We start from the raw sequence: 10,862 nt of genomic DNA, 5'->3' as shown, positions 1-10,862 counted from the left end.
CACCCCAAACGTTCACTAAATTAAAATGTAACTTATTTTTTGAAAGACCTGAACCCATCTGAAAGGCCAGTAATGGAAACCATATGTAAATGTACAGCATGACATGTGACGGTTTCTATGTCGTGACTACGCATGTGGGTTTCTCCTTCCTAATAGGGTGCTTCATAAATCTGCACGTTACCCTCGTGCAGGAGTCACGATGATCTCTGTAGTTTTAGCATCTGTGCTGCCCAGCTGGGCGCTTCCCACCCAGCTCCACAGAATGAGTCTTCAAAGAGGAAAAACAGAGGGGCTGGAGAAATGGCTCACTGTTTAAGAGCTCTGCCTGCTCTTGCAGAGGAGACAGGTTTGGTTCCCAGCACCCACGTGATGACTCACAACTGCCTAACTCCAGTTCCAGGAGACCTGATGCCCTCTTCTGGTCCTGGAGACACGTGCACATGTGTGGTACACAGTCATACATGCAGCCAAAACTCCCATACCTATAAAATAAAATGTTTAAAATGTTAATTTAAAAAAGAAATTTTCTCTAAAACAATTTTATATACATATCATTTTTCTATTTATTAAAAATGAAAGCAAATTTGCACACTAATGAGATGAAGACATTTATTTTTGCATAAAGAACTAAATCTCAGTGGGGCACAGCATGCACAGCTGTGATCCCAACACTCAGGAGGCAGAGGCAGGAGGATTGCTGCAAGTTCTAGCCCATCCTGGTCTACAGAGTGAGTTCTAGGTCATCCTGGTCTACATAATGAATTTCAGGCCAGCCAAAGCTATATAGTGAAACTTTCTCCAAAGACCAAAACCTAATAATACCAACAGTAAATCTTGGCTGGGTGTCTGGTATTGCAGAATGTAGAACATCTTCAATATTTTTCAGAGCTGACAGATATTTTGATTTCATAAGCAATGCTGAGATCACCACTTCACAGAAATACATACTGCAAAATGGCAAAAAGTATTTTTTTAGGGCCATTTCAAAAATTTCTAGAAAGTGTTCAAATTCCACCAAAATTTATTTATTTTTATTTTTTTCAAGACAGCCTTTCTCTGTAGCTTTGGAACCTGTCCTAGAACTGACTCTGCAGAACAGGCTGGCTTCGAACTCAGAAATTTGCCTGCCTCCCAAGTACTAGGATTAAAGGTGTGCACCACCACCACCTGGCCACCAAAATTCATTTAATGATTTTTCATTTTTTTGTTTTGTTTTTTCGAGACAGGGTTTCTCTGTATCTTTGGAGCTTATCCTGGAACTAGCTCTTGTAGATCAGGCTGGCCTCAAACTCACAGATCCACCTGCCTCTGCCTCCCGAGTGCTGGGATTAAAGGCATGGGCTGCTGCAACCACCTGGCTCTGATTTTTAATTTTTAAGCATTTGTTAATGCATAGATTGTATGTTGAACATATTCTTTCTAATAAATTTAATCTTTGTTTTTAAATGAAACTCAAGCCAACTCTAAAAGGAACTTTATGTGTGTACATATGTGTAGAAATGCGTTTGTGTGTGTTGTGTGTGTGTGTGTGTGTGTGTGTGTGTAGAGGCCAGAGGACCACACTGAGTGCCATTAAGCCCTCCTCCTTGATTTTTGACAGTCTCTGGCTGACCTTAATGGTAGGCTAAGCTGGTTGGCCAGTGAGCTCAAGGATCTGCCTGTCTCCGCCTCCCTGGTGCCAGATTTACAAGACATCCACTGAACTGGCGGCTTTTCACATGGCTGCTGAGGCTCAACTCAGTCCTCATGTTTGTGTGGAGAGCAGTTTACTAACTGCGCCATCCTCCCAGGCCTCAGTCAGACATTCTTAGGCATCCCAGAGACGTTCTGTGACATGTGCCAAGAAATGGAGGCAGGGAAATACGAAGTCTTTGTGCTTATGATTAGGATTCTCTAAAGATGGAACTCTTTGTGTATGCAGTAACAACATGGAGATTCATAGCATACAGTAGTCTCAAATCTCAGCTGAGGTGTTTTGGGCAGCGTTGGCTGGCGTGTCACTGGTGTGATGAGTGTGAACAGTGCAGAGTGTGCTTGCTGGGTTTCAGACCTGAGGCTGCAGCAAAGGTGCCTGAGGCAATAACACCTTGGATTCATCACAGGTTTGATTTATCCATTCATGGACCTTTCTTGTCAAATTTCATAACTCCACATTCAGTTCCTTCTGCGGGGGTCACAACCCCCAGCTTAAGAAACTGGGACCCAGTTAAAGGATGTGTTCCAACCTCTTAATAAAGATACTTTTTCCTCTTTGTAATTGCTAAATAAATCTGCAGTTGTGTGTGTGTTTGTGTGTGTGTGTATGCATCGAATGTAGTGGGATGGGTATGTGTGTACATGTAGTTATGTGTGTGTATGTGTAGGTCAGAGGTCAATTTCTGGTGTCTTTATTGCTCCCACCTTACTTTGCTACAGGGTCTTTGAACCTGGAGCCCTCAGACTATCCACAGCAACTGACCACTGAGCTCATGGACCCTCTCCTCAGCACTGGGGTTACAGACACATGACACCACATCCTGCTCTTTATGTGGGTGCTGGGGACCCAAACTCAGGTCCTCATGTTTGTATGCTAGACACCTTACCAACTGACCATGTCTTCAGCCCCAGCAGCAGATGCTTAGAGAAAATTAATGTCCTATTTCTGAGAACCCCCACTTTCCAGTGTTAGTGTCCCCAGTGAACTTGATCTAAATCGGCTGTTTAAACAAGTTCACCAGGTTGCTCCACAGCTTTATTAGATCCAGAAGGACCTGGGAGACTAGGGAAGCACACTCTGAGCACTTCTGTGAGCATTCTGTTTCCAGAGGATTCCCAAAGCCAGGGAACGCTGTCCCGAGTGTTGCTGGTAATGCTAGTCATGCTGTTGTCCCAGAGGAGATGCCACTAGCCAGGGATCTGTCCCTGGTGGGCAGCCTCACCAAGGAGTCAGAATCGAGGGAGGCACAGACCGTGAACCGAAGCCTCTTGACACCATGCTATAAAATAACCCTTTCCTCTTGAAGCTATAAATATTGGGCAAAATAGCATCAAAGCGACTGCCATGGAACCCACTAATCCCACGTGAGTGCAGTGCCTGTGGAGGCAGAAGACAGCATCCTTTGGACTTAGGAACAGGCCTTTATAAACCACTTATTGTCGATGCACTGTGAAGACAGTGTATGCTCTTTAACATCTGAACTATCCCTCTAGCCCCATTGAGTTACCTTTTTAAAGAGCAGTTTTAGTTTTAGATTTAGAGACGTGAATTAAAAGTTTGAATTTTGTCTGTCTCCCTGTCCCATTCCCCAAATCACAAATTCTTTTGTTGCTAACATCTGGCCAGTGTAGTGCATTTGTTAAGGCTGAGGCACCAATATCAAAGCATCAGAGGTTTTTATTGCATAGTTTTTGAGACGGGGCCTCACTTTGTAATCTCAAACTAGCCTAGAAATCTCTGTGTAGCGCAGGCTGCCTTTGAATGTATGGCAGTCCCCCTGCTTCTGTGTCCCTGGCTGATTTGATTGTACATCATGGCTTATACTGTGTATTGCACATTCTTTGGGTTCTGACAAACAAAATGACACCATTTACCATGATGGTGTCATCTGGATAGTCTCAGCCTTATAAAAACTCCCCATTCTTCATAAAAATTCTTCCTGTTCATTCCTGTTTTCTCTCTGTCAGTTCCCTGCCAACCACTGATCTCTGTTTTATTTTGACCTCCAACTTTCAGTGATCCTCCTGCCTCAGCATCCAGAGTGGTAGGTTTCAGATGTGCACTGCCTGTCATGCTTCACTTTGAGCTTTTTGTTGTCTTGATATTTTGTCATTTCTTGAATGTCTGTCATACCATGGCATCTGTGAAGCCTTATCAAGTTAGCTTCTTTCTCTTATGTGTTTACAGGTCTTCATGTGTCTTTTCATGGTTCTGTAGCTCATTTTTGTTTATCGTTACATAAAATTCCACAGTCTGTCTGGGTAGTGGTGGTGCACACCTTCAATCCCCACTCTCCAGAGGCAGAGGCAGGCGGATCTCTGTGATCTGAGGCCAGCCTGGTCTGCAGAGTTTCAGGAAGGTCAGGACTGAAGCTCTACTGTCTGTAGCAGTGTTTATGCACGTACCTATTGAAGGGTATCTTGACATTTCCAGGTTTGGTGTTTTCAACTTCTGTGAGAGAGTTTTCAGTTGACACGAGTTTGCTCTCATGTAGGTAAAAGCCAAGAAGTGCAGTCCTTGCGTACAGAGTTAAGTGGGTGTGGTGGTGCACACATATGATCCCAGCACTTGAGTGGTGGAGTCCACAGTAAACCCTCAGTTAGATAGTGAGTTTAAGGCAACCTGGGAGCCCTAAAACAAAAACAAAGCAGAACACCTGAGTCATTATTGCCAAGTAGGGATTGTCCCTGTGACTCTGTGGGAAGAGAGTAGCTGAGGAACACGGTCTTGCGAGTGATGAGAACCTGGCTCTGTGTATCCCTTTTCTAGCCTGTCTGCTGTGACTCCAGGCCTCACCCCCATCTGTAGAACAGGCTGATGACTCCTTTAGGAGTCCCTGGCAGGGTGAGAGTAGGGAAGAGAGTGGATGAAGGCACTCCTCCCCCTGGCTCTCTTGCCTCAGGTCTCAGTCATGTCTGTCTGCTCCTCTGCTTCCCAGAAATATTCTTGGCAGGACTTGGGGTGAGTCAGTGCATGAGTGAGGAGTGTGTGTACATACTCCTCCCCATGTCCTGGGCCTCGGTGTCTGTTTTGGTGGCTCAGAGTAGACCTTCTGCTGGGACTGGCCAGAGGAGTTAATGTGAATCATGGATAGGACTCTTTATACCAGGGGCTGAATACAGGGCAGTTCCCAACAGGCCCAGCCTCACCCTTTGGGCTTCCGAGTTACGGGTAGGGGATGATGAGGTCCTGTGGAGCCTATGAGCTCCAGGAAAGCACTGGGCAGGAGGGACTGTGGCCTGGTCACTGCTGCCCTCCCTGCTCAGTAGCACCTGAGGAGCTTTCCTAATTCAGGATGTGGTTTTCCCCATCATAGACAAATTAGGGAGTTTCTTGGTTATACTTCTAGTTCCCAAACCCAAGCTCGTGTCAGGACAGGAGCTGGTGGGAGTGGAATGGGTCTATAGTTGGTCTCAGAAGGAAGGAGGGGTTCAGAGGTGCCTGTGACCAGAGCTCTGCCCTGCTTCTTCTCTTAGGTGGTACAAGCTCTACTCTAAGCCAGGCAAGAAGGAGAAGGAGCGCGGTGAGATCCAGGTGACCATCCAGTTCACACGAAACAACTTGAGTGCCAGCATGTTTGACCTGTCTATGAAGGACAAGCCACGGTCCCCCTTTAGCAAGCTCAAGGACAAGGTGAAGGGCAAAAAGAAGTATGAACTAGAATCTGCCTCAGCTATTCTCCCAAGCAGCGCCCTGGAGGATCCTGATCTGGGCAGCCTGGGCAAGATGGGCAAAGCCAAAGGCTTCTTCCTCCGCAACAAGCTACGCAAGTCCTCGCTCACCCAGTCCAATACCTCGCTGGGCTCGGACAGCACCCTGTCCTCTACTAGCGGCAGCCTGGCCTACCAGGGCCCTGGAGCTGAGCTCCTCACCCGCTCACCAAGTCACAGCAGCTGGCTGTCCACTGAAGGGGGTGAGCATGGGGAGAGGGTGGGCTCTTCCCAGGTGGTGAGGAAGGCCTCCGGCAGAGACACGGGACTCTTCTTTCCAAGTGCTGACATGGTTCCTATTTCTTTTCTAGGCAGGGATTCTACACAGTCCCCCAAGCTGCTCACCCACAAGAGGACATACAGCGATGAGGCCAGCCAGCTACGTGCAGCTCCTCCCCGGGCTCTTCTTGAGCTCCAAGGCCACCTTGATGGTGCCTCCCGCTCTTCCCTTTGTGTCAATGGGAGCCATGTGTACAATGAGGAGCCTCAACCCCCCTTACGCCACCGCAGCTCCATCTCAGGCCCCTTTCCAACCTCAACCTCCTTACACAGTACCCCACCTCGGCCCTCTGAGGAAGGGCCTCGGGCCTCAGATGACTCGTGGGGCAGAGGCAGCCGTGGCACCAGCAGCTCAGAGGCTGTGTCTGGACAGGAGGCGCTGGGCACTCAGGCCAAAGTGTTGGCCCTGGGGGCTGGTTGCTCTGGAGAAGAAGAGGGGGCCCGGCCTTCAGAGGGAAAGCCAGTCCAGGTCGCCACACCCATGGTGGCCTCAACTGAGGCTGTGGCAGAGAAGGAGCGGAAGCCCCGCATGGGCCTCTTCCATCATCACCATCACCACCAGGGGCTGAGCCGGAGTGAGCTGGGGCGCCGTGGCTCAGTTGGAGAGATAGGGAGCCCTTCTCTGGGAGCCTCCCCGCACCACTCATCCACAGGGGAGGAAAAGGCCAAGAGTAGCTGGTTTGGCCTGAGAGAATCCAAGGAATCAACTCAGAAGCCCAGGTACATATTTAATAAGGCTACTTCTTGCTCTGTGTGGAGGAGGTTGGGTGTTTTCCCCGGGGCCCCGAGGCTGGGAGGAGCAGGGAGCAGGCTGCCTGAGCTCTAGCTTTGCATGGTTAAGTGAGGTATCCTGTCTTCCTGAGCCAAGGCTCATATCGTGCCCACCGACACAGGTGAGTTTCAAGGACATAGTGCCATGAGGGTCCCATGGATCAAGGTGGGCCCAGGCCCCATGCTTGAGTTGGTAGTACATAGGAAGGGAGGGGCATTCGTGTGCTTCTTGGTTTCCTGACCTCCATCTCTTGCTTCCTCATCTCAAGGTAAGGAAGCCTTGAGACCGGAGACTGTGCCTTCAGACACCTTACCCTGCCTGAAGGTAGATGATTTCCACCTGTCTCTGGGGTCTTGCCCCCTTGAGGGACAGGAATTAAATAGTTGTGGCTGCATCCTTCCTCTTCACTAGGCTTCCTAGCCTGGAAAGAGATCATAGCAACTCCCTTGAAATAACCCCCCACCAAGGCCTAGTGTTCTTTGACCCCTCTTGGGAGTGCTGGCGACTCTACTCTGTTGGGAATATGCCCAGCCCTCTCTTTCCCTTGGTCCTGGTCAGAGCCTCTGGACTCCACTCTGTGTTATTCTGAGATAGGGCAACTGCTGTATTGTTTGGCAGGGACCTAAGGAGGGTCTTCATGGGCAGGTTAGCAGTCTATCTTGTTGCCCTGCATTGGTGGCAGACCTACCTAGTGTTTTGAGCCCAGCGGTTTCTCTCCTCAGCAAGTCTACCTTCTCCCACTCAGTGTGTCTAGAGAAAGAAGACTGGACCCAGTTTTGATGATGCTGTATCTGTTTTCCATAGAGGGGAGGCTGGACCTTGCAGCTCTAGCTTCACTTCTAGTTTCCTCCCATCTCCATTTTCCTTACGCTTCTCTGACTCCTAACAGCCCCTCAGACTCCAGAAAACTCAAGTCTTTGGTTGACAGAAGGTAGAGGGGATTTCTGTAGGGGTCTTGTTACAGACCAGGCCGTGTCAGCACCCTGCCTGCCTGCCTTGGGCCATTTGTAGGTGGCAGCTTCACACAGGCAATGGGCCTGGCATCCAGGTAGGCCTGTAGCTGGAGGGAAAGCTGGCCCAGGAGGAGCAGTTGTTGGTTGGAATGCTTGCTTAGAGTTCTAGGGAAAAAGTTGAGCGACAGGACAGCTCAGGGCAGCACCTGCAGGTTAGAACCAGAATTGCCGTTCAGCTGCAGCATCTCTACTGGAACCTGGAGAGCCAGCCCACAGGCCTTGGACTTGAAACCCTTGTACCCAGGGGCTACCGGCACAAATTGAGAGTTTGAGTAAGGGCAGCAGCGCCCTCTAGTGACTCTGTGTGGCACTTGTGCTCCGTGGAGAGGCTTGAGGCAGTGTAGAATTCAGTGGTTGTAAGATGATCCTCCTGGTCCTCCTGACAAGGTGTGCCTCTGGTGACATGTGGCTGTTGATCCCTATTGATGTGAGGCTGAGAGGTGTCAGAATGGGACTGAGCCTCACCTGGGCCACAGGACCTGCTGAGCCATTGGTGTTGGTCTGTGGCATGGTTCTGTGCTGCAGTTGAGATAGGCCACACGTGTTAGGTCCTCTTGTGCCAGAGTGCCTTCTTTTTGTTCCTTTCTCTCACAGCAACCTTTGAACACAGGAAGGGATCAAAGACTAATGCAAAAATATACTTAACTTGGGGGTAAACCTGGTGCAACAGAGAGCCAGGGATGTTAGTAAATGGCACTTAGCAATTCGATGTCTGCCCAGTCCCTTCCAAGGTATGGTAGACAGACGTCTGGTGGTCACAGAAGAATGGGTCATCTGAGGTGCCCTCTGGCTGGTGTTAGCATATTTCCTGTCCCATCTGTGGCTGTTTTCCTGAAATAATTACTCTCTAAGCAGCGATCTGGTTGGAAGATGATGTTAAGATCTCTGCTTAAGCTTGGAAGGCCCCTCTGTGTCTGCTCATTTGTCCTGATGATAGGAGGATACGCACACCTCCTGGACATGTTTCCTGGAAGATAGGAGCTTCCAAAGCTCAGGAGGGATGGTTGGCCAGGGGATACATTGTCTACAGGTCCTGTCTCAAAGGCTGGCTTTAACCTTTGAGGACTGGTGGGCAGCCTTCACAGAAACACTTGCTACCTCTGTGACTAGTGTATGGAACACAGAGCTCACCACATCCCAAGAAAGCCCCAGTGAGTACAGAAACCTGCTTTCTCCAGAGATGGCCCCAGGGTGTGACATTCGAGGAGGAGAAGGGCAGCTGAGAATGGTGGCACGTGCCTGTAATTCCATCACTCAGGAGGCCCTGACAGGAGGATTACTTGAGTTTGAGGCTAACCTGAGGTCCATAGAGAGACACTACCTTTAAAAACTTTAAAGGGGGTAGGTGGGGAGAAGTATTGCATTGAATTGGCGATTGACATCAAGTGGCAGGTTAACCAGTCATCCTTAGGTTCCTGCAGGCCCTGAAGCTTATTTCTGTGGGCTGAAGGGACAGAGCTGCTTGGTCTTCTTTCTCCTTCTCTTCCCAATATTTGGCCCTGAGGGAGACAAATCAGCATATGTTGTACCCTGCTTGGGAGGGAGAGGCTGTGCCAGGCTGGCTGGGTAGGCTCCAGGGTACAGGGGTGTTCTCAGGGCACAGCCTACACAGAAGACCACAAAGGAATATGCTTCTCCTGCCCTGTGCCATGTACACTGGTAGGGCAGGAGTGATGCCCTTCAGAACGTGTGCTCGGTTGCTGTAGGGATGGCTAAGCTGTTAGGCTAGGCTCACAACCAAAAGAATGTGTGTTTGGTGTGGAGCAGGGAACGTGAAGATGGAGGGGCTCTGAGGTCAAGAACAGGCAGGGTGTTAGCAAGCCCTTGTTGGCTCTGGGAAACCTGCTGGGCCTGCCGCCTAGAACCCTGGCCTCAAGGGAGAGCACTTTGCTTATTCCATACCAACCGGTTTGTGTGCATCTCTGGGGAGCCATTGTGCGGAGGAGACTGCTGACAGAGCCCGGGGCTCCTAGTGGTGCTTCCCTGGTGCCTTCTCCCTGAAGTCTGACTGGCAGCAGATTGCCGGGAGCCTGAGGGTGAGTGTGTTTGTGGGTTTGTCAGACAGGGTTGGGCTTGCTGCTGTGCAGTGCGGATGGGGTCACTAGGGCTGCCATCATGAGAGGCCTGGAGAGAGGTTGTGTCATTCAGAGTTTAGAGTGCTCCAGCCCTGTTACTGGGATGCAGCTCGGGTGCTATGGGTGTTCTAAGCTCGACTGTGACCCAAGTGGTGATGTGTTGCTGCTCATTCCCCAGTAGACATGCCTGTGCCTTTGCCCGGAACCTGCCTGAAATGAGGGAGAGGAGACATCTGTGGGAGTGGGACCCCTTTCAGTGCCTTCAGAACAGTGCTGGGAACTGGAGGTGGGACGTGGGAATGCTGCCTCCCTTCCCTCTCCATCTCTGTCTAGAGGTGGGGATCAGACTGAGAATCCACCCTCCAGCAGAGTTGTAGCTATTCTAGGGGAGAAATAAGGTCACAGGAATCTTTTAAAAATCACTTTTTGTTGTTTTGTTTTAAGACAGGGTCTCACCCTGTAGCTCTGGCTGCCCTGGAGCTTGTTATGTAGACCAGCTGGCCGCAGTTCAGAAAAATCCTCTTGTCTTCTCGTCCCTCTGTCTCCCAACTGCTGTTTAAAGGTGTGTGCCACCACACCTAGCCTTTATCTTTTATTTCTTTTTAAAGACAGGGACTCAGTCTGTCACAGATTGTCATTGAACTTGCTGTGTATCTTTTTTTTAAAGATTTATTTATTATGTATACAACTTTCTGCCTCCATTTATACCCACACGCCAGAGGACGGTGCCAGATCTCTTTACAGATGGTTTGGAGCCACCATATGGTTGCTGGGAATTGAACTCAGGACCTCTGGAAGAGCAGACAGTGCTCTTAACCACTGAGCCATCTCTCCAGCCTACTTGCTGTGTATCTTGAGGATGACCTTGGTCTTCTTCCCCAGTGCTAGGGTCACAGGCTTGTGCTTCCACACCTGGTTAATGCAATGCTGGGGATGGAAACCAGAGCTTCATGCATGTTGGGCAAGCATGCTGCCAACTGACTTATAGCCCCAGCCTTCTTTAAAATATTTTGGTTTATTAAGATAGGGTGTCATGTAATCCAGGCTGGCTCTGTAGGTGAGGTTGACAACATGCTTCCAATCCTTCTGCATCCACATCCCCAGAGCTGGGGTGTGCACCACTGTGTTCAGGTTTGAAGGCTAAATTCTTAGGAGAATTTGTTGAGTAGGCTGAACTCCCCCTCCATGCTTGACTTTGGAGCCTCCTCTGCTCCTGGTGGACCTGGACTTTTTCCTGTTGCCTATCAGGCCCTGTGTACAACCTGTCTCGTTCCTGGGAAGAATGTGGCAAACTTCAGATAGCTCAGCCTCCTGCCC

The 10,862-nt window shown here is 49.6% G+C and overlaps 1 protein-coding gene across 2 annotated transcripts in view; it reads left to right on the top strand.

The window, feature by feature from the left end:
• The window catches only part of Rab11fip5 (RAB11 family interacting protein 5), a 39,221-nt gene that overhangs the window by 20,006 nt on the left and 8,353 nt on the right, over window positions 1-10,862 (top strand). For both annotated transcript variants that reach the window (XM_050164963.1, XM_050164964.1), the window contains exons 2-3: window positions 5,173-5,609; window positions 5,718-6,405. In XM_050164963.1, the coding sequence (XP_050020920.1) occupies window positions 5,173-5,609; window positions 5,718-6,405 (1,125 nt within the window). The remainder of the gene's footprint in view (window positions 1-5,172; window positions 5,610-5,717; window positions 6,406-10,862) is intronic.

The sequence above is a fragment of the Alexandromys fortis genome, unplaced genomic scaffold (assembly GCF_014885135.2).
Source record: "Alexandromys fortis isolate MF-2015 unplaced genomic scaffold, M_Fortis_MF-2015_v1.1 scaffold_138, whole genome shotgun sequence".
Lineage (NCBI taxonomy): Eukaryota > Metazoa > Chordata > Mammalia > Rodentia > Cricetidae > Alexandromys > Alexandromys fortis.
The sequence above is the reverse complement of the archived record's forward strand: the minus strand, read 5'-3'. Positions and strand labels throughout refer to the sequence as shown.